The sequence below is a fragment of the Tiliqua scincoides genome, chromosome 1 (assembly GCF_035046505.1).
Source record: "Tiliqua scincoides isolate rTilSci1 chromosome 1, rTilSci1.hap2, whole genome shotgun sequence".
In the NCBI taxonomy this organism is placed as follows: Eukaryota; Metazoa; Chordata; class Lepidosauria; order Squamata; family Scincidae; genus Tiliqua; species Tiliqua scincoides.
In genome coordinates this window covers 148,920,606-148,944,727 of record NC_089821.1, presented here as the reverse complement: position 1 = coordinate 148,944,727, position 24,122 = coordinate 148,920,606, and the positions used below count along the sequence as shown (strand labels likewise).

Sequence of the window (24,122 nt, the reverse complement as noted above, 5' to 3'; positions counted from 1 at the left end):
GACCTAGAGTTGTGGACAAGCAGCAAGGTGGCCAAGTTTGTGAATAACACTAAACTTTTCTGGATAATGATATCTAGTATGGATTGTGAAGTGCTCCAGAAGGTTCTCCCAAATTAGGGAAATGGGCAGCCAAATGGCAGATGCACTTCAATCTAAGTAAATATAAACTGATGCAAATTAGGGCAAGTAATCAAAATATCAAACATATGCTCTTATACATTCTTAGCTGCTTCTGAAGGATTAGGAGAGAGATCTTGGGGTGGTAGATGACAGTTTGATGAATGTGTTGACCCAGCAGTAAAGAAGACCAGTTCCATACTCGGGTCATTAAAAAAGGAATTGAGAATAAAATGGCCAATATGCTGTTGTACAAATTGATTGTATAGCTGGAGTATTGTGACAATTGGATCTCTAATCTCCAATCTCAGACAATTGGAGACTGTCACATCTGAAAAAAAAATAGTACTGTGTAGTGGAACTGAAAAAGGTACCAGAGAGAGTGACCAAAATGATTAGTGGGCTTACAGTCTAATCCTGAGCTATCTGGGGTGCACCAGCTCAGGCGGCATCGAGGAGGGCTGCCGCTGAATCCAGCGCCTCCCGTGCTACTGCAGGAGGCGCCTTGGGAGAAGGGGAGATTTGTCCCCTTCCCCGAGTAAGGTAAGTGGCCCGCAATGGGGCTACTCACTTTACCGCTGACCTTTTTAAGGGAAAGGGACTCGTGTAGGGCATGCAGCCCTCCACGAGCACCTTGGCTCATGCTGAGCTGAGCTCTGTGGATCCGCCTCCCATCCCTCCTCCCCCCCATGCCTCCAGCCCACCCCCCTCCCTGCATCACACCTCCCTCCCACGCCTCCCACCCACCCTCTCTCTGCCCCCGCCGGCCTCCCCTTCCCCGGAACACCTCCCCACCCCCATTCATCCCCTCGCCTCCTGTTCCGCAGCTCGGTGGTGTGGGAGACTGCTGAGCTGAGGAAGCTGGGTGACTGCCTCGTGCTAGCCCACCATCCATGGAAGCCTGGCGGTGAGCCCTGCAAATGTGCCTTATGGCACGTTTGCGACTGTTTGCCAGCATGGCTCTATGCCGCAGATCACAGGATTGGGATCTTAGGCACAGGGAGAGGCTAAACTGCCTGGGGCTGCTCAGTCTTGAAAGAAAGTGCCTGAGGGGGTTATGCTTGAGACAAATAAAATTATGAGATGGATAGAGTGGGTAGAGCAGCCATTTTCAACCATTGTGCCGTGGCACACTGGTGTGCCACGAGTGGTCCACAAGTGTGGCACAGGAATGTGGAGAAAAGTCATTTAGTAATAGGGCCAATGGAGGCTGTGAGCCCTTCCACTGGCAGCATGGTGTGCCTTGTCAATTGTCAAAAACCTAATGACATGCCTTGTCAGGGTGCCATGAGATGAAAAAGGTTGAAAATTGCTGGGGTAGAGGAAAACCCCAGAATTAAAAGCAGAATTAATGCTTAACCCTGGCCCATTATAGATGCATGATATGAACATTAAGCTCTGTTTGGAAATCTCTATAAAATGACTAAAGCAGAGCACAAGTACTGCATTTAACATCCTTTCATAATGTTTTTTCCCATCACCACAGTGTGCAGCTTTGTGATGGTTGAGGCTTGCTTGACTGCCTCTCTCCAGCCACATCCTGCACAGTTGGCTGTTCTAGGAAACTTTGGTCAGAGGCTGCCAGTACCAGGCTTGCCACCTTTCTAAAATCACACATTCTGGCCTGGTGCTCTACTGGGGCAGCAATCCTCTCCACGCTTTCCTGGGAGTAGCCCCATTGACTCTAATGGGACTTGCTTCTGAGGAGACAGGCAGAGGCTGGAGCTGCCATCCTGTCCACACTTTCCCGGGAGTAAGCCCCGTTGACTCTAGTGGGGTTTACTTTTGAGTAGACCCGCCTAGGATTGGGCTCTGGGGCCGCCCCCTACGCGTAAGAAGCGAAGAGCGATGGGTCGGAGAAGACTCCACTTGGGGCTTGTGTTCCAAATGGGTCGCTCGCCCTTTAAGCAGCACGGAGCTCCAATGTTCGCTGTCGTAAAGCATGCTGGAGCTGTCGTAAAAGCCGCGTCGGGCCCGTCTTGGCGGTCGAGCGAGAAGCCAGGCTCAGTTGAATGGAGGGAGATGCGGCAGCGGCTACCGGGGCGGGAGGGGGGAAGGAGGAGAGGTGGGGCTTGCTGCTGAGGCCGCCGCCGCCCCCCTTCCTCCTCTGAGCTTCCCCCAGCAGGTCTCTCCGTCGCCCCGCAACATGTTGGCCGCGGCCTGGCTGGCCAAAGGGGCCGCGTGCGGCTGGGGACTGCTGCGGAGCGTCAGCCCGGCACGGCCCGCGAGAGCCACCGTAGCGGCCGCGGCGAGGCTGGCAGGAGGCGCGCGCCGCGGCGACCCCCGAGCGGCGCTCGCGGCCTCCTGGAGTGAATGCGCGGCGGCTCCGACCCCTTCGCTGTGTTCGGAGCAGGGCCGTCGACTGCGCCTGCGCGCGCACGGGCGCGAACGGCTGCCTGGCGCTCCCACCTCCAGCTGGAGCCCCTCGTTCTGCTGCTGCTGCTGCCACCCTCGTGGGGCGAGGCAGCCGCACCGCTCGCACAGCCGCGATGACAGCACGCCTGGGCGGTCCGCGGGGTCCCTGGAGCAGGGCGAGGGAAGGGCGAAGAGCCGCGGGGCCGAACTGGTAGGGCTCTGCTCTGCTCGCTGAGCTGTCCAGCCTGAGGCTGCTGTCCTGGCCACGCTTTCCTGGGAGGAAGCCCCATTCGCTATAATGGAGCTTGCTTCTGAGTAGACATGCCTAGGAGTGGCCTCTAAGGCTGCCATCCTGTCCAGCGTTTACCTGGGAGTAAGCCCCATTAACTCTAATGGGGCTTCCTTCTGAGTAGACAGGCATAGGCTTGGCCTCTAAGGCTGCAATCCTATCCAACACTTACCTGGGAGTAAGCCCATTGATTATAATACAACTATAGTATAGTATAGTATAGTATAGTATAGTATAGTATAGTATAGTATAGTGCAACTGAGTAGACAGGCATAGCATTGGGCTCCCAGTCCCTGCTGGGCCATCCGCAGGTGGGCTCATCCAGCTGGGTGCTGAGCTGGCATGGTGGAGGGAAGGCACCTCTGGGATCCTCCTCCCTGGCATGCAGGCTCCCTGGAAGGGAGGAACCTTCTTGTAGGGAAACCAACACTGAGTCTGCACCTGCAAGCAGCACAATCCCTAGCCCAGTGGTCCCCAAAGTTTTTCTACTGGTAGCTCCCTTGACCTACTGGGCCACTGGCTGTGGCTCCCCATCAGGGCTACAATCCTATACAGCAGTGTTTCTCAAACTTTGGGTCAAGGCCCACTAGGTGGGTTGTGAGCCAATTCCAGGTGGCTCCCCGTTCATTTCAATATTTTATTTTTAATCTATTAGACTTGATGCTACCGTGGTATGCTACTGCATTTGGGGAAACGTGACAGATCTGTACTTATAACTGGCTATTGTGTTTATGCTTTTCATAATGATAGAAAATGGGACTTACTCCTGGGTAAGTGTGGGTAGGATTGCAGCCTAGGATTGTTAAAAATTGTCCTGCTTGATAATGTCATTTCTGGTCATGACATCACTTCTGGGAGGTCCTGACAGTTTCTCATTCTAAAAAGTGGGTTTCAGTGCTAAAAGCTTGAGAACCACTGCATACATTGTACAGGGTGGCAGGGTTTTCGTGAGGCTCCTGAGGCTCATCTGGGTCGTTTCCCTGGGGAGCCATGACTCACAGTTTGGGAACCACTGCCCTAGACTAGCATTTCTCAACCAGCGGCACAGGTACCACTAGTGGTACTTGAGGTGGTATCTGGTTGCATTCACAGGACCCATCCAGCAGGGTGACCAGGAACACGACGGAACGCAGTGGTAGGAGACTGAGCTTGGTGTGCAGAGCTCCAAGGCATGCTTTTCCATGCTCAAAAAGTCCTCCCAACCACTTTGAGCCTCTTACTGGTCTTTGCAGCTTCGCATCTGGTCTCCTAGAAGTAACTGGCAGTGATGTCATTGGCAGTTATTGCCAGTAGTACTTCAAATTCATGGACCATGTGAAGTGGTATGGCAGAGAACAAACCTTGAGAAACACTGCCGTTATGGCATAATGACAAGGTGCTAAAATTGTCAAGACACACTATCAGTTTTTTTGACAATTGACAATGCACGTTGTGCTGTTGGTGCAGGGCTCACATTCCCCAATGGCACAATTAATAAATGTCCTTCCTGTGGTACACCTGCGGACCATTTGCGGCCCACCAATATGCCCTGGCACATTGGTTAAAAATCTCTGCTTTAGAGGGAATGCAGGATATGGCATGACTATTGTTTATTTTATATATATATATATATATATATATATATATATATATATATATATATAACTCTGTGTGTGTGTGTGTACTTTACAGTCACTGTAGTATTTGGAAAAGTTGGAGTCAAACTTTAGTCTCAGTGTGTTGCTGAAGACAGCAAGCAAGAGTTCAGAGAAGAATTCAAGTTCAAATGCTTAGCACTTGGGCTACATTAGTGAGTCTGGAGGACTCGTTTTCCTGATCTAAAATCATGTAGTAATGTGGCCAAACCCTGATGAGCACTTAGAATTGTGCACTTTGTGTTAAAAGCAGGAAACTTGGCATATGCTAGTTCAAGTTAACCTTTCTAGTATTTTTGAGAAGTCAGAGTTCAGTGGAGCTTGTTTCTGTGTATCCTGTGTACCTGCACTGACCTTAAATTTGGAAAGACTTTCTGTTTAATTTTCCTTGCATAATGTTCTTTTGATATGAAGATGCATGAAAGATTGTAGCAGCTGCTTCCATGAATACAAAAAAAAGTATCCTGTGGCTTTGTAATTTCTGAAGTATGTGTTGTAATCATCCATGTCCACCTGTTTCAGACATTGCACTGGTTACATTAGTGGATCACTAGTGTTAATAGGATTATTCCAGTGCTATACCACACCAGTGTATGTAGATCTGAATTGGGCCAGCTGAACAAGATGGTGAATGTGTTTGCATTGTTTAACTGTCTCTGAAACAGTAGCTTGCACATGTGAATAGTTGCACCTAATAGCAAGGTCTCACACCATCAAGTTGTGACTTGAATATGTGAGTGAGCCATCACAGATCACTATAGGAAGCCACCTACAGTTTTTTTCAGCAGCCTCAAATTGAATGGCTGGCAATCAAACAATGAGGGAAATCTGCCTTTTTTGGAAAATGGTAGAACAGAGAAAGTAATCTCTTGCATTTTTGTTGTTAGATGTAGTTGTGAGATTTGGTTTGATGAGAGAGAGAGAGAGAGAGAGAATGGAATGATATCAGAATTGGAGTTCTGTGCTCTTTTTGAAATTTTCTTTATGTGGACCTTAAGAGAGAGGTATCCTTTTTAAGATCAGGATCCATCGAGTTACTTAAACGAATATAAAGGACTTTCTCTAGTATTAGCTCAGTGTGGATATCCTTAGCCTCCTCCCCATTGAACATTTGACCACCACATCACATTAAGAATTGCTTTTAAAGCTCCTTGGTTTCAAAAACAGCCTGCCATGTGGCATAGCAGGGTTGTCACTTGAGCAAAAAAGACTAAGAAGTTTCTTCAGTTCCTTTTCTAAAGGTTGTTCTATTCTTGGTTCTTGTTTCTGGTTGGTCCTAATTCACTAAACTGGGTAATTTTACCTTGGGAATCCTGAGGAACGTATGAACTAGAAGTAATTTTGAGGAAGATTTAAAAAAAATTTCTATATCCCATTCTTTGCATACTTAATTGATGTAATAGCCCCCAAATTCAGTCTGACTTGTATGTAGACAAGTATTTACAGTCACAAGCTTAAAAATATCTTTACTACTTAACAACTTTCTCTCTGTGTCTCACAAAAAAAAGGATACAAGCCCTCCATTCCTTCAGTATCATTTGTATGATTGGAGTAAGTCATTTCCAGAAATCAAGTTTGAAAGATGTATTAATCCGGAGGCAAAATATTTGTTTGAAGATGTATGCCCTGTCTTTTGACCAAGCGATCCCAAGGTAGCTTAATTCATGTCATTTGCTATCGCTTCAGGCAACAGATTGGTGGGGGTGCCCGTCTCTGTCTACTTGCTTTCACTGCTCTTCCTTCTTCCATTCCCTGGATTGGAAAAGAAAGAAGGGCTTAGAGCAGCCATTTTTAACCACTATGCCGTGGCACACTGGTGTGCCGCAAATGGTCCCCAGGTGTGCCGTGGGAATTTGGGAGAGGGGCATTTATTAATAGGGCCATTGGGGGATGTGAGCCCCCCATTGACAGCATAATGTGCCTTGTCAATTGTGAAAAAACTGATGGTGTGCCTTCTTCAGTGTGCCATGAGATGAAAAAGTTTGAAAATCACTGACTTAGAGAGAGAGAGAGGAAATGTGGAGGGAAGGAGATTGCTGAGTCAGAACTTTGGAACAGAGTGGCATCATCGGGTATGGGGGGCTCAGGGTTTGGGATGTCTCATCCTGGCCCTCCTTATAATGGTATAAACCACAATAGTTCAGCAGCCCTTGTTTTCCTAGGTGGTGGCAGAACCCAGAGTGTAGTATTAGGGCAACTGGCAGTTTAAGTAGGCTTCCTAACGGGGAACGTCTCCCTGCAGATGCTCCTTCTCTGGCTGGTCTTAATTTAAGGATGGTTTCACTGACGTATAAAGAATATTTACAAATTGGAGCCACAATTGCAGTTTAAAATTCCTTCAACAGTGTAAGAATAAATTATTTTTAAAGCAACAGAGCAAATCTAGAGTTCTTTGTTTGGTCTGAGATTCAGAAATGCTTGCATGTGTGTGAGAGAGCAAAATAAAGTCTAGGCCTGCTTCTTCTCCCCTCTCTCCTTGCAGCTAGAGAGATCAAGTTTCATTTTCTGTCATGTCAGTGCAAACCGGATTCAGATTGCGTATTCTTGAGTTTGCATACATCTAAAGTCCGGTATATTTTTGTTTTGTTTCTTTCTCAGTATGAAAACCCTTGGACAATTCCTAATTTACTTTCAATGGCAAGGATTGGTCTGGCACCAGTTTTGGGTTACTTGATTGTTGAAGAAGATTTTAATATTGCATTGGGTGTGTTTGCTCTGGCTGGTGTGACAGATTTGGTAAGTCTTGTAATATAGTTCTCAAATGCTGTGTGGTTTTTTTTTCACTTTTTTTAGTTTTAAAACATTAATGGCATTCACTTAGCATAGATGTTTTCATTATTAAAAAGCAGATTAAAATAAAGGAGACTTGGCTACTTAATGACTATTTTAAAAATGCCTTTTAATTTAGACAATTTGCTTATAACTTCTGTTTTCTTCAAAGAGCACTGAAGGCACCTGCTTTTCTAGATTGTTAACTGATGGGTGTAAGTTCGTTTCTCTATGAACATATGCATGTGTGTATCCTAATACAGTAGTCCTGCTGTATCCACGGGGATACTTTCCCATTGCCACTGCAGATACCTAAAACTGTGGATAGTAGCAAACCCTATCCTTTCTGGGATGCAATGCTCACTAGAAGCGGTACATAAATTCATCCATTTTGCAAATTATCTTACCTGTTTTTTTTTAGCCTTACCTGTCACTGTCTCCTGTGCCTGTCTTTTGTACTGTCTGCTTCCTGTTAGTGTTGTGGGGTTAGCAGTTGTGGTGCTAGCAGATAGCCTGTGGCTATGGGAGGGGGGGGTACTCACATATATATGGCATATGCAGTAAAAGCAGTCATTTACAGTCAGTGGACTGGATTCGGCCTCCCACCAAAAGTTATCTGGCCTTTGCAGAGCTCAGCTTGGGAGGCAAAGCCAACTGCCTAATTTGCTGCATGCCGGACTGGGCATAGCAAAGCACAGGGACTCTGCAAGCCTGGGCAGGTGACCCTGTGCTGGTGCTTAGCAATTTAGGCAGGAGGCTTTGCCTCCCAGGCTGAGTTCCATGCAGCCACCTCCAGGAGCTTGGCAACCCAGAAGCTTGGTGATGACATCATCGCCAACCATCCAGACCTTTTGTCCGAAAAGATTGCCAATCCCTGATTTACAACAACTAGGCACAGCTTAGGCTGCAGTCCTATATGCACCTTCTTGGGAGGCTCCCAAGAATCCCATTTAACTCAGTGGCGCTTACTTCTGAGTAGATATGCACAGGATTTTGCTGTTAAGTCTGGTTTTGCTAGTCAAGTCTGGTTTTGTTTCCAGTTAAGCATGGGCTCACACTGCTCTGGGCATTAAACTGTGAGATTATAACATCAATATATGGTGTTGCATCTTGTCATAAATCCAGTTGATAAATTCTCTGTTAAGAACCAGATTACATGTAAGAGCTGGTGATGTAATCAGTTCCAAGTACCTAAGAGACTTTATACTTATGTGTTTGTTAACAGCAGTCCTTCTCATGCCACATAGTAAACCTCTTTGGAAATGGACATCCCAAACAACAGTTTGTGATGTAGCATATGGTGATGAGGGCTCTGTTTGTTTCAAAGGTAAAAAATCCACTGAATGTACTAAAGTAATTATTTGGATTGTGGCCAAGGTTTTTAGTGCAACAGTAACACACACAAGCTTCCTTTCTTCTACCTTTCTGTTTAACTTATGTGTTTCAGTTGGATGGCTTTATTGCACGAAACTGGGCTAACCAAAAGTCTGTTTTGGGGAGTGCCCTGGACCCTTTGGCTGATAAAATTCTTATCAGTGTCCTATACATTAGCCTGACTTGTGCAAATCTTATTCCAGGTGAGCAATCTTTCAAAGACAGCTGATAATTATTACATGTTAGTAATTTTTCTAATGATTTCAACTTGCTATCTGTATCTGGGCACACTGACTTCATATATCACACTAATCAGGCATCTTTACAAGAATCTAGTAAAATTCCAATTGAAAATGAAATGTCACTTATATCTGTTCTTCACTAAATTTAGTTTCCTGTCTAAGATGAAATGGCTGGACTACTTGGAATGGCTAACTAGTTGTGAATAGTCTGCAGGCTTCAGTAGTCATTGGTACTGGTCAGAATGGTTTGTAACATTCACTTCTGTGTGAATGATGTTATATTCATCTTTCATGTTAATTCCTTCCTGAGCAACCTGTGAACATTAGAATTGGTCTGGAGATCAACACACAGTTAATAGGGAAATAGTTGTTTATCTATATTGCTGTTTACCTATCACATGCATGCAGGGGACCAGTCACAGAAATTATTTATGCTTGGAAATGCAACTGGTTAATTCTCTCAAAGTGGATTGTCTGTCCATATTACTTGTGTTTAGTATGTTGTTTTTGCACAGTGTGGTGATAGGAAAGACTTTACAATTGTGATTTTTTTTAGCAGCCTCTGTATATTAGTCAATGGACTTTTGTCCACTGAACCCAACACCAATATACAGTGTGTTAAGCATGCAGTAGTGAGTATGTGGACAGCGAAATGACTACCACTAAATTAAAGAAACCAAATAATTTGTTTTTTTGAGACTTTTTATGCTAGTGAGTCTGTTGATATATTGTTGCAGGGGTAGTTGTGATGGTTTGCATGTGTACTATATATATATTTATCTAACTCTTATTTTTTTTTCCCTAGTTCCTCTAACATCTATGATAATTCTAAGGGACATTGCATTAATTGCTGCTGTGTTTTATGTACGGTATAAAACTCTTCTACCACCAGTAAGTATATGGGTGTTAATTTAATATTTTGAAAATCTTTCATCTCTTCTATGTGTTGAAAGGGTGGGGGCAGAAAACAAAGTGTGGAAAATTATATTTGTTTGAAAGTAATCCTGAGTTTAAGATACTGGGTGTAGGAATCCAGCGGTTTCTCTATATAGTGGTATACAAGATAGCTCAGGAGCATATAGCATGAGAGCTCATAATTATACCAAGGAGTTAAAGCTGACAGAGAATTTTAAAAATGCTTATCAGTAATTGAAAAGGTGTGTAACATTTATGCAGTAACATGGAAAGGTTGCTTTTAAATATTTGGTATATGTTAAACATCGTTTAAGTGTATCTGCTACCCTGGGCTTAAACTTGTACTGCACTGAGATATGATGATGGGCAATGGTTGCGTTTCCTTTCTAAATGGTTTAGTAAATTTTATCAGCTAACCAACTTAGTAGAGATTTTTGAAATGTATTAAACAAGTCAACTTTTTTGTTTTTCACAGAAAACACTTAGTAGATATTTCAATCCCTGTTACGCTACTGCTCAGTTAAAGCCCACATTCATCAGTAAGGTGAGAGTCATCTTGCTATTCATTTCATTTGGTTCATGGTGCCAGAGTAAAAGTTCAGTAATTCTCAGTTGTTGTCATTTACTTTGCAAACATTTTGCATTTTACATTTATGCGTTACTGCCTGGGGTGCATTCGCCAGCCAAAGTTCAGTGCTATCAGTTCCTATTGATTTTGATGCAGGAGAGAAATAATATTTTCCTTTAATTTTTTTACCAGATCAACACAGTTGTGCAGCTAATCTTAGTGGCGGCTTCTTTAGCAGCTCCAGTTTTCAATTTTGTGGACAGTGTTTATCTTCAAACTTTATGGTGCGTAAGCCTTGTAGTTTTGTGATACTGTTAATTTGTGAGAGAGTGGACAGTGATAAATATCAACAGGGAGCCTGATCAGTCTCTGGATTATAGATTTGTATGGCTGCTAAAATTACGTTAGTAGATTGGCTAGTCATTTTTAGTTTCATTCTGCAAGCAATTCAGCCCAAACTTAAAATGAACTGCAGCCCAATCCTTTGTGTCATTATTTGGAAGTAAGTAATTGAGTTCACTTGATCTATTTCAGGTAAATGTACTTAGTATTCCAGCCTTGGTAGCATTGCAATTTATATGCTGAAGTGCCATGGTTTTGGTGAAAAAGCCTAGTTATGAATTGTGAGGCCACCAATTTGAATTGCCTCTGTTATGAACAGACTTGATGGTCTTAGTGAAACATTTTTTCTCAGCCTTCCTTCTACTCTCTGCGCATGATGATGTTGACCTGCCTTATTGGTTGCTAAAAGAATTACAGGAAGTTAGTGTAGTGGTCTTCAACTTAACAGAAGCTGGAACTCTCTTCAGTCTCCATCTTGCAACATGGGACTCCCTTTCAAGAGTCTGGTGGGTGGGAGAGCAACCATGATTCCTCTTCTTTTTCTGCGAATGTCATTCTGCTCCTTCTGATTGGCTTGATAGGAGAGAGGAGGCGAAGGGCAGAGATTGGCATGGCAACAGTGTGCATGCCATCTGGAAAGGCAGAGCGGGGAAGAGAGAAGGCAAGGAAAGAGGACGTGCTGCGACAGGGCACAATGGGCAGGTGATTGGGTGACTGAGTGGGCCTGCTGGAGGATTTGGTCAAAGCATCCCCTCTAAACAAAAGTCTCCTGCAGGATTTGACTCCTAGCCCTGGCTGTTATTCACAGGCTTCAGTGAGGCTTCACTGCGCAAGCTTGAGTCTCAAAACAAAATGGTGGTGACAGCAGTACCTGTACTCTTGCAACCCTCCTGAGGTTGACTTGCAAACTATTTCTGGGTCCAAACTCACCTGTTGAAGACCTCCGAGCAACTGTATGCAAAGTGCTTTGAACACTCTAAGAAGTTTTTATGACTGTTGGAAGAACCATGACTTTGAATGCAGGTAGTCTCTGGTTTAGTTCCTGAGGTCTCTTTTTAAAAATCTGACTGGAAAATGCCTCTACCAGAACTATCCTGGTAGACAGTCCTGGACTGGTGGTCTAACTCTGTTTTGGGCAGGTTCGTGTGTGCATGCTTGGTTTATCTAGGTCTTGGATTGGGCTGCCAGTCAGCCCAATATTATGAATTGGCTTTATCTCTCATAGCAGAAACGTGTTCTTATCCAGACAAGTGCCTTATTATTAAAGGTAGCTATAAACCGCCTTTCCACAAAAAGTAGATCAGAAATTGGTTTGCATAATAAAGTAAATAAATACCCTTTGTGCTAGAAAGTTATGGTGCTTTAGGTTTGGCCTTTCCCTATGTATTGCTCTGTAACTAATAGGATGGTTTCCTCCATTGAAGGTGCATCACAGCATTCACAACAACAGCATCTGCGTACAGTTACTATCATTATGGCCGCAAAACTGTTCAGGTGCTAAACAATAAATGAAGTTCTGCGGAGCAGCTGCTCACATCCTACCCAGTTCATGTTGGGATAGCATTGCCTACATTTGGACCGTGGATAGAGAACTCTTCTTTGGACAACTTTGCCTCACTGTAACCATGTCTCTAGAGTGGAGCTAATCTGAAATTAAAATGAAGTTTGGATCATGTAAATATGCAGACTTTTCAATGTAATTTTTTTCAATTTGTTACAAATAAAATATATATTTTTTATCTTTAATGTACTCAAACACATGCAGAGATTGTCGCCTTTTGTCATGTGTTTTTGTTCATTGCCTTTGAGAAGTTTACACTTATATATGTTGAATTTGAAGTTACTACACTTGATAATCTAAATTGATATCTGGTGCCATCTATGGTATACTTGGCACAAGGAGAACCCAGTAGCATTTCTGTGTATTCAGGACTGGATTCATTCGGTAATCAATTGGGTGTACAATTGATGATGTAACATAGTAGGCAGGGAAATTTTACATAGTACTATTTTGAATGTTACAGTGCCTCATAAACTTAAAGTAGAATTGCTAAAGGTCTTCCTGTGACTGATATGTCCTACCATAAGAAATCTTCTCACTAGCCTAACGATAGAATTCACTGTGTCAACATGTTTAGTGAATAGGACAGCATCATTATATCAGGGCATGATTAAACACGCTGGTATTGCTTCTGTGCTGCACTATGTGCAAATGTTGAGGAACAAATAGCTGATTAAATAAGGCAACCCTGGGCCTTTCAGATAGGCCAAGATTATTAATTACATTGACATTGGGGAAAAGAATGAGTGTAGCATTGTACAGAAGTGACTGAGCATCAGGATGCATCCATTTTTAGTTTCTCCTCTGCCATGGACTTGCTATGAGTACCTGAATGAGCCAGGATCTCTTGGCCTCAGTCCTCCTGTGAATAATGCTGATCTGTCTTATAGGTTTTTGTAAGAATTACAATAAAATAAGGAACGAGAAGCAATTTAAAGGTTCAAAGGGCTACTTAAAATATCATTTTAAGGTAAATACTATTATCTTATCAATATAGGAAGGTGACCGGCCTATGAACAATTTGAAGTCTTGGTTCTGAATCCTACTGACTGAAATTGACATCATACATGAATTTTAAGATTTGGATTTATGTCCTTTAACGCATACATATATTCCAGGTCCTTGCAGATGAGGCACTCATATAACTTTTCAGTAAGACGTTTTGAAAACTGCTTAATACAGAAGGTTAATCATTTTTTTTGTAAATGGAAGGGAAATCAATAAAACCTTGGTTTGGTAAACCTGATGATTGAAGTAATGGTGGTGGTAATGTGCCTCTTAACACTTGCATTGTACAAGAATATGGTTACCTGTGTTCATTTATCATAACCCAAGAAACACGAAGTTATTTAAAATAAAAAACGAGGAAAGCACTTCTTCCCAAAGTATGATTGGTTTCTAGGATATTGTGAAGCCTAGTGGCAGAACAGGACCTTAAAGAACAAATTTGGTTTTGGTGGTGATTTATGCGATACACACCTGTTGGTCAGGGCTGTGTTAGACCTAGGATCTTTCTGGGAGTGAGTGCAGAGTAACTGAGAAATCTCATGGATGACGTATGTGACTTGTCTAGCTCATCAGTTAGATGGGCACATTTAGCAGAGGCAAAGGTTCTACATTGGAAGCTCCTGGCCTGAGACCAAATACTGGGGTTTTTAATAAGTCATCATGTGACTGAAGAACTGTATCTCCTGTTGAAATGTCGTAAAATACAGATACAAATATGGAGGCTACAAGGTTTCAGTGGGTCTAGGCATGTGGCATGTTTTGCATGTAGTAAGCAAATTGAGTTGTAAAAAGATTAAACTGAAAATAAGTGTGTGCGTATTGCATTATGCTGCTATCACATCAACAGTGAAATTATTGTGGATATGAAGGCTTGGGGATGGAGGTGGTTGGGATTATCTATGTACATAAACAATTTTAAATATTTTATATAACTTGTACCAATTGTGTACACTAAAGAAATCTGATACTTCTATGTAAACTCAGGATGCTGTGGTCTAAATGTATCTTGCAGTATGCAAAGCTAGAAAAGTGAAATTTTCAGTGTAAAGCTGTGAAAAGATTTTCCAGTTTATCAAGCATGCAACATACTGAAGAAGCCACTCAGGTATACTTTTTCCGCTGGGAAAGAACAAACATTGCATACCTGAATCTTTAAGAGAATTGAGGAGCTTGACTAGGAGACACCTTAAATATTCAGGATTGTCAGCAGACGGTGCCTCTGCCCTTCCAAAATAAATTTTTTCCAATGCCTTGACTTCTTGTGTTTATTTGTGCTTCTAGTTTATATCCAACTGCTTTATAATAATGAAGGGGAAAGCAGCTAGAGGCTTTCTAAAAATTAGTGCTCCTGAATTGCTGTTTGGATGTTTATTTCAAGGTGTTGAGTTAATTCCAGTGGTTCTCAGTATTTAAAACATGCACCAAACCATGAACCTATGCGGTGATAGAAGCATCAGCGCTGATGATCTATGTAGTTGTATGCTGAGGTGAGCACATGCCTGAAAGCACTAGACTGAGGATTGTTGTAGGACTTGAAGATACTCCAGTAAGTATAATGAAATAGTAAGCAATTACCAAGCACAGCCCTGGGTAGGAGAAATGTATGAAAGCTGGCAGTGGGACAAAGTAATCTTGGCTCAACTTAGGCACGTGAATCTATGTTGTTGCAACCTTAATTAACAATGTGAAAGAAGTATACATAATATGCTGCTCTTAATTACCAGTGGAAGAGTTGTCCAATTGCATGAGTAAGTTGGACATAATATCCCTGTTCTGCCATTCTTCCTTCCAGCAGTTGGGATTTCATATATTCAAATTGTTTGAGTGTCCTCTTGCTAGCTCCTAAACATAATAACCATATTCTCATTCCTTTGTGCTTTAACTTTGCTTAGATGATTATTCAAACTGCATTGAGCTAGGATTCTTCATAGGAAGTGAAAAGAATGGATATTATACAATGTCGTGAAACAATGTATCCCAGGACAGTCAGGGTTCTATTGCTTTCAAGTACGACTGACTGCAAGAACACTCTGCCAGAGATGCTTGTAGAACAATAATGCATTCAGCAAAACAAACCAAGCTGCCACAAGCTGTCAAATCAATATGCTTTTTTTACATAGATTTGTATTTTTAACTATTGATTTTTTAACTTCTGAAGGGTATTGCTTTAACATTGCCACAACAAATATTCTAGAGTGTGTCAGCTACTTGCAGATACATTTACTTTGTTCTGTAAGCAGATCAAAGTGTTCTGTTAAATACTTGGTACTACAAATATATCAGAATAAAAAAATCAGAATAAGTAAGAATTTAGAATAAAGCTTCAGTTCGATGCCTGTTCACTTGGCAGTAATTGAGCATTACCTTGAGAGCCTTACAAATCCACCAGTCAGTGCTTCTGTATGTTCAAAATCTTAAATTTGGTAGGGCTTACTCTTAAGCAAAAGTGCCTAGGATTGGAGCCTATGTAGTCAGAACAATAATGTTCAACTATTTCTATTTTTAAAAAATATGCTGCCTTTCTACCACCCATGATGTTCAAGGCAAAGATAAACTTCAGATATTAAATCAGGCTGGTTAACCCTCCTACTTTAAGGCATAATCAAAAGCAGGGTTTTTATACGAGACCAGGTGTGTGCTATATTGCTCAATATGGGACGTTCTACATTTCTTGCACAGACATCCTGACAATAGAATCGTGGCTATGAGAAAAAGTCCACTTGTTGCACACAAGGCAGCAAAGATGGATTTGTAGCTTGGCTTGGTTGTGAAGTTAATGCATGGTGCAGTATGCCCATCCCAACCTGTGGTCTGGCTTAATCCTGCCTTGTTTGAAGCGATAATGCATACCTGGTAGGTTGTGCCAGGCAGGAGGTTATACAGAGTATATTGCCGGGCTGTGGCATAAATCTCGCCAGTCACTGTGTAATTCTTCTTGCTGTCTTTAGGGAGGTAGGCAATCTGGTAGAATCTTACAGCTGAATTTGGGGCACACCAGTGGATCTCTGCTGCCGTGTCCCTAATTTCAGATACTTCATGGAGCCTTGGTGGATCTGGGATGGTGAATTCATCAGATAGTCCAGGACATAGACAAGGAGACAAGGCTTGGAGCTCAAAGCAAGGCTTTTGGAGATGTCTGCATGGATCATAGTCACAAAAGCCCATCATTTGAGCCACAGATTCCTCCTGCTCTTTCTCATACTCATAGTCACCTATATCATATGTTGAAGTGCTGGTGGATGCAACATTCAGAAGAGAGACTGCCTTGGTGGGGGGTTGCCATGATGATTTGGTCTGATCGAGACTTGCCGTACTATTTGGGATAAACAAACCACTGGGAACTGGGGAAGTATCTGTTCCCACTGCTTCCACTACAGGGCTGAGCTGAGTTGAGTGGAACAGGGTTCCTTGCAGGTGGACAACAGAATTAGCTGTTGGGGTGTCATACTTCTGGTTATCCATTTCAATTGTGTTCACTAAAGTTTGCTCAGCGGAGAATCTTCCCAGAGCTGTTGAGGAGGCTGCTGTGGTAGATGGGTTATCCATAGATCTGTAAACTCCTTCCTCTTTGTATGCAGGAATGTCTGCCATGGTTGAATCCTGCTTTGTTGCATCCTCCCAAGTCAAGTGCGTGCTCTGTGGGGCAAAAGAACTGCTGTACCGTTCCTGAGGGAGAGCACTAACATCTGGCAGGGTGTCCATGATGAACCTCGAAGGTGTACCATATACTTTGTCTAGAGCAAATGGAGGGGTTGGGTTGGTTGTGCTCTGCGCTTGACACTCATCATAGAGTTTTAACAGCAACCTAGATCTGGATGAAGATGCTGCTGGGTCATCTGGCAATGTGTAGCAAGTTGTTTCTGATGCCCTAAGATATATGGCAGGAACCGAGTTAGAAAATGTAGTACTAGGAAATGGTTAGAAACCATATGGAAATCTTCATAACAACCTTATATTTATGCTATACATTTTACTCTTCTGTTTTGCAGCAGAGGCTCCCAAAGCAGCTTGCATAAAGGAAATTATTTTATTAATTACAATTTATCTCAATTACAATACAATTTAACTCCACAATGTCTATGGGCAATTTTCACAATGGTGAGAGGTGAAAAGTGGTGTGCCCCAAGGATATGTCCTGGGACCGGTGCTTTTCAACCTCTTCATAAATGACCTGGAGACAGGGTTGAGCAATGAGGTGGCTAAGTTTGCAGACGACACCAAATTTTTCCGAGTGGTAAAGACCAGAAGTGATTGTGAGGAGCTCCAGAAGGATCTCTCCAGACTGGCAGAATGGGCAGCAAAATGGCAGATGCGCTTGAATGTCAGTTAGTGTAAGGTCATGAACATTGGGGCCAAAAATCAAAACTTTAGATATAAGCTGATGGGTTCTGAGCTGTCTGTGACAGATCAGGAGAGAGATCTTGGGGTGGTGGTGGACAGGTCGATGAAAGTGTCGACCCAATGTGCGGCGGCAGTTAAGAAGGCCAATTCTATGCTTGGGATCATTAGGGAAGGTATTGAGAACAAAACAGCTAATATTATAATGCTGTTGTACAAATCGATGGTAAGGCCACACCTGGAGTATTGTGTCCAGTTCTCAAAAAAGAGAACTCAAAAAAGACATAGTGGAAATGGAAAAGGTGCAAAAGAGAGCGACTAAGATAATTACGGGGCTGGGGCACCTTCCTTACTAGGAAAGGCTATGGCGTTTGGGCCTCTTCAGCCTAGAAAAGAGACGCCTGAGGGGGGACATGATTGAGACATACAAAATTATGCAGGGGATGGACAGAGTGGATAGGGAGATGCTCTTTACCCTCTCACATAACACCAGAACCAGGGGACATCCACTAAAACTGAGTGTTGGGAGAGTTAGAACGGACAAGAGAAAATATTTTTTTACACAGCGTGTGGTTGGTCTGTGGAACTCCTTGCCACAGGATGTGGTGACGGCATCTGGCCTGGACGCCTTTAAAAAGGGATTGGACAAGTTTCTGGAGGAAAAATCCATTACGGGGTACAAGCCATGATGTGTATGCGCAACGTCCTGATTTTAGAAATGGGCTATGTCAGAAGGCCAGATGCAAGGGAGGGCACCAGGATGAGGTCTCTTGTTATCCGGTGTGCTCCCTGGGGCATTTGGTGGGCCGCTGTGAGATACAGGAAGCTGGACTAGATGGGCCTATGGCCTGATCCAGTGGGGCTGTTCTTATGTTCATGTTTTTTTTTTATTAATATTGGAAAAAATGATTAAAACAATAAAATGGGTTTGGGGTTCTATTTTTATTTTTGTCTTGATGACAGCTTCTTTTCTATGCCTTCTCTAGGCCACGTGGCTGTTAGCGGTTCTATGTAAGGGAAACAGCGACTTCATCTCAAAAGCAAAAGCTGCAGGAGGCACAGATGGGAGGGCACCAGGATGAGGTCTCTTGTTATCTGGTGCGCTCCCTGGGGCATTTGGTGGGCCGCTGTGAGATACAGGAAGCTGAACTAGATGGGCCTATGGCCTGATCCTGTGGGGCTGTTCTTATGGTAATGGTGGGACTTCCCCTGGCTACATTTTTCAGTATGTGTGTGCAGTTAAATAGTTCTGTAACACAACAAGGCAGCCTTAGACTGCATACTGGACTGTATCTTTTTGGATCCTAGTCGTAGCATAAGTGTTCAACTTTAGCCCTGGACATCAGTGCTGAAATCCCTGTTTAAGGTATTTCTGCCCAACATTACATATATGCAACAGGGATAAAATGTGTGTACCTGTGGGCTGCGCAGAATTGGGTTAATAAGAAAGGTACATTCACAGACATCATTGGTACTGGGAAACACATACTCCTCTCTACTCCTATAGAACTGCCACTTGCCAATCTCACAATATTTGAAATGCATGTGTTATTTCCACTTTTCCTGAAAATACGTATATGAATAGGACATGCAGTATGTTAAAACTTACAATGCTTAATTTCATGAGAAGAAAATAAGTGTGTTTTTCATTTTGATTTATAAGAGCTACAAACACACACACCCCTGAACTGTGGTTTACAAGCAGCAGCAAAATATCTTGTGACCACATATCAAGCAATCCTGGCTTTTTACATCTGTGCCTGTGCACTGAACAAAGAACCAGAGATGCCAAAAAGGAACCATAGGTAGGAACCATTATAGCCATATAAGTCTGCTTACCGTTGTAGAACTATATTTGGCTTGGAGAGGACCCAGGACACTGCACAATGGCACTCCAAGGGATTTCCGTACAGATTGATAACAAGGTTGATTGATGAGCTGAGATTCCATGGACTGAAGGAACTCAAGTTACAGCTACAATTAAAGAAAGTCAATTTAACACATGGATTATGTTTTTAACTGGTTATCGCCACTAGGTAACCTGCAGTTTTCTGCCCACTTCACAGGAGAGGGTGTTCTGTTGTTAGAGAGGCTGCATAGGAATGCCATATTATTTGGGAGTTAGTTGGGAGCTGTTAGCTATTCTAACAAGTTTGACGAGACCACAAATGGAGAAAAACTAGGCTTTGTGTGAGAATTAAATCATTGTTACAAAGACTTTTTGTAGTGCCATTTGTCTTCATCTGGGATGCAGAAGTCAACCCTACACCTTCCTAAGAAATAACAATATACCCTCTTAATTCTTAGTCTCCAATTCTGCCAGCAACAAGGGTCCTGTGAGTTTTAAAGGGATCCAATCCATCATTTGAGTATCAATCCCTTGAGTGTAATAAGAATATCTCAGATTATAAAATCACATTCTTATGATTAAAACTAAATCCTGACAACCTTCCTTCATTTATGCTAATAGGAATTGGGGAAGGACTTATAGGGGACCCTTTGGTGCAGATATATCTCTAATAGCGAACAGATAGAGGAAAACTCACTTTTGGAATACAAGAGACATCAGATGAGGTGTGTGGCTGAAAGACTCAGTTTTTACCAGGCTTAGTTTATAGGAGTCCTGGCAGTGCAGTTCTCTCAGCTTGGGCACATGCAGGAAGATGGATGCATCAAGGCTTCTCAGCTGGCTCATTTTGGTGAGAAAAAGGGATGTAAGGTTGGTCAGGTCTTTGATCCAGTCCTGATGAACTGGGAAGAGGAGAAAAAGAGATCAAATAAAAGAGCCTCTCCTTGAGGTAGCACTGCTCCTATGATGTCATAATGGAACCTTTTGATGACTCTGAACATCAGGCAAGCATTTCTACTGACTCATGCTGTGGAGTCTTTCTCTAGTGAGAAAGAAGGAGGATCATGTTAGTTCCTAATTCCTTGGTCTTTATTAAGTATTTTCTAAATAATTTTTAATCAAGCCTATATTATTTACATTTATATCCTGCCTTTGTTTCACATCAAGACTCAAAGCAATCATCCATCCAGGTGCAAACCAGACATGTGCCTGTTTAGCTTCAACAAGGTGACTGTGACTGTAATTGCATTTACCTGGGAGTGAGGCTGAAATCCTTTATACCATTTTCTAAGACTAAGCTCCATTGAATACAATGGGACTTACTTCTGAGTGGACAAACCTAGGACTGCAGTGGGTGTGATATGCCCTCAAAGACCAAACTCTGGGACTTATATATAATAATAAATAAATACATATAATAATAATATAATTAATATATATAGTAATAATATAATACTATGTTAATAAATACAGATTAAAATTAATTTCAGAAATAAAACTGATTAAAGAACCTGAAGATGACCAACTCTGCATCCCATACAAGCCTCTGGACTATTTCAAATCATGTATCCTTACCACTCGGAGGCTATCCCTATTAGCTGCTCTAGGTAGACAGATTCAAATATTTGTGTCTGCAATAGGCTCAAAAATGTGGTACAATTTTCTTGTAAATAAGGGCCTGGGATTGCATCTGAATACTTCTGCATCTCAAGTGTAATCTTTGGACTATTCCATATCAAATGCTCACATAATTGAAAGGCTCTAAATTTTGAGCTGTTGTGGCTAGAGACTCCTCCTCCAGAAATTAACTGGAGTGCAACAGGCTTGTGTTCACTTCCAAATAAGAAACTAGGAGTTGACTAGTTCTGCACCTCAAAAGTAATTTTGGACCATTCTGCATATGGCCATTTTAATATGTCCATACAATCAGGTAGCTGCTCTCTATGAGCTGCTCTCGCCTAGTTTAACAGTTTGTAATCTGGGGTGGCCCACTCAAAATGTTGCTTTGGGATGCATAGATGTGATCAAGTTCCAATTCTTTATACAGTTAGCCTATTTGTCAAATAAATAAAATAACTTGTACCTATTAATACATGAAAAAGGAATGTTATAGGTTAAAATATGCATGTATGTTGACTGATATTTATTTAGAAAGGTAGAATGGATGGTACCACTGCAGACTACAGGTGATAGGACCACACTTTTAATGTTCTCCTACAATAAAAAGTAGCACAGCATGGAAGGAGCTAGGCTAAAACTTTTCTGAAGCTAAAAGAGTTGGTTTATTTTTACTTGCTGGGAATGTTTTGTGGGGCAGCATTAAAGATGGCTCCCTCTACCTGCAGTGGCTCAGTGGACTAACAGTTCAGGATTCTGACACCTCATTCTGCTTCCTATGTGGACCAGATCATTGATTTGCATTTCTAGTGTTTTTTATACTTCAAGGCTCCGGGTGGATAACAATTGAAAAGCACATAAGCAAAACACTTTATGTTTGCTGACTGTACTGTACACATCTTAGGGCGCAATCCTAACCCCTTATGTCAGTGCTTTCCAGCAGTGACATAAGGGCAATGCAGCTCTGAGGTAAGGGGATAAACATTCCCTTACTTTGAGGAGGCCTCCGTGAGTGACACCCAACTGCAGGATGAAGCACTTGTACCATCAGCACCGCTATGCCAATGCTGGAAAGCACTGACATAAGCGGTTAGGATTGCACCCTTAGAATGTATGCCTTTGACTCACTGGATCAGCCATTTGTGAAGAGAGAAAAAAGAAGACATCCATTCTCTTTGTAAGCTGGCTACCCCCATAAAGAGCATTTACCAAAGCTCCAGTCTTCATTTTGAAGTGTCATCTTCACATTTGAAATCTGAATCTCAATTGGAATTCAAATTTTGTGTTGCAAGTGTGAACTGAAATGTATGTCTAGTGCCAAACTTTTATCCTGAAATCTTTCTTTCTACTAGCAAAACACCAGAAGCATCCCCATAAGAACATAAGAACATAAGAACAGCCCCACTGGATCAGGCCATAGGCCCATCTAGTCCAGCTTCCTGTATCTCACAGCGGCCCACCAAATGCCCCAGGGAGCACACCAGATAACAGGAGACCTCATCCTGGTGCCCTCCCCTACATCTGGCATTCTGACTTAACCCATTCCTAAAATCAGGAGGTTGCGCATACACATCATGGCTTGTACCCCATAATGGATTTTTCCTCCAGAAACTCGTCCAATCCCCTTTTAAAGGCGTCTAGGCCTTTAAAACATGGGCTCCACCCCTGGCTCCCCCAGGCATAGTTCCAGGGGCAGGTGCCCCTCAGACCCCACCCTAGTGACACCCCTGCCCCCAAACCAAAGGGAGGAGGAGGGACCCAGTTCAACACAACACCACTACTACTTCCATGGGGCTGCCTTGGCAGGGCTCCACTGCATGCTCAGCACCCACATAGAGGGGTAGGTCCAGGGAGGCCATGGGTGTGTGCCCCCCCCCAAGGTGGGGAGCAGCCCAAGCATGGCTGGGAGCCCAGGTCTACTAGTCCAGAGCACTAGGGCCTCTGCTGATGTCCCTAGTGGGATAGTGGTTGATACTTTTCACAAAAACGTTAGGACTTACTACTCTCCAAGAAGGTTGCACTCAGATCAAGTACATGGAGAGCATTCCCAGATTTCTCTGTGGAGTTTGCACGTAGTACATCCATTGCAAAAGCAGATTCCCAAATCCCCATATTGCCATCCTTTCCCAGCCAAGTGGAAGATAGATTCAGAAACTGCAGCTGTGGATAGCAAGAGAAAGCCAATGGCTGGATTTCTGTGATAGGATTTCCAGCTAGAGACAGCCACTTGAGGTTCTCCAAAGAGGACATGTTGCATGCAGGCACAAATGACAATAAATTGAAGCTCAGATCCAGGAACTGGAGACTACTGAGGTTCCCAGGCACCAATGTCATTTGTTGAATATTATTTTGTCTCAGAGAGAGGACTTGCAACTTGGACAGATAAGCCACATCCTGGCTATTTAATTCTGGTAAGAGGTTGACACTGAGATCCAGGAGCTCCAGGAGAGGAGGCAGACATTCTGGAAAGGAAGTCAGAGTTCTGTTTTTCAGGTGCAAGGTGGTCCATGTCTGGGTCCTCTGCTCCTCACAAGATAGGCTGTTCAGGTTGATATTCTCCTCCCATATGTCTTGCTTAACCAGCTGGAAAAGAGCTTTGACATCTCCTTGTGCTGCAGGATTTGTCTTCTCTGGTGGCCTGGCTGGCACTTCCTGAACAAGTAGAAATATGCAGGTAAGGAGGAAGGACATGGTTGTTCTGTTGGGGGGCTCCCAGATAATCCTGAAGCCTGTTTTCAGTCAAGGAAAGGAAAGCAAGATTGAGTGTTGCCAAATATCTAGTTAGTACAAAGAACCCCCCCCCCCTTTTTTTTTTACTTCCATTCACATGTTCTGAGAAGCCAGCTCAGAGGAATCTCAGGCATTGTCAGAGGCTCACTTCTAGCTGACCCGAGACAAACCACTTTTTTCAACCTCTCAGCTACTGGCTGAAGAGTCCTTGCATCAAAGGACTGCTGAGGAGGAGGAGAAAATGACACTTTCCATACAGCACTATTTTCTTGTTATATGGCTTTTGAACACTATTGGTAGAGGTGTTTATTTCTGATGAGTACTATCGGGTTACAGCCTAAGTCTTACTAAACACAAGGCACAATCTAACCAGGTCTACTCAGAAGTAAGTCCTATTTTGTTCAATGGGGTTTA

The 24,122-nt window shown here is 42.9% G+C and overlaps 2 protein-coding genes across 2 annotated transcripts; one reads left to right on the top strand and one right to left on the bottom strand.

Annotated features, from left to right (window-relative positions):
• The first annotated feature begins 2,240 nt into the window (after positions 1 to 2,240).
• Positions 2,241 to 12,465, top strand: CRLS1 (cardiolipin synthase 1). The gene is made up of 7 exons (XM_066610855.1): positions 2,241 to 2,683; positions 6,994 to 7,131; positions 8,612 to 8,741; positions 9,586 to 9,671; positions 10,171 to 10,239; positions 10,456 to 10,547; positions 12,030 to 12,465. Exons 1-7 carry the CDS (start codon positions 2,264 to 2,266, stop codon positions 12,115 to 12,117), a joined length of 1,023 nt encoding a protein of 340 aa, XP_066466952.1. The 5' UTR covers positions 2,241 to 2,263; the 3' UTR covers positions 12,118 to 12,465.
• A 3,295-nt stretch (positions 12,466 to 15,760) lies between these two features.
• On the bottom strand, positions 15,761 to 23,669 carry LRRN4 (leucine rich repeat neuronal 4). The gene is made up of 4 exons (XM_066611300.1): positions 22,979 to 23,669; positions 20,059 to 20,263; positions 19,352 to 19,486; positions 15,761 to 17,042 (listed from the first exon to the last, which is right to left on the bottom strand). Exons 1-4 carry the CDS (start codon positions 23,667 to 23,669, stop codon positions 15,761 to 15,763), a joined length of 2,313 nt encoding a protein of 770 aa, XP_066467397.1.
• Positions 23,670 to 24,122: the final 453 nt, after the last annotated feature.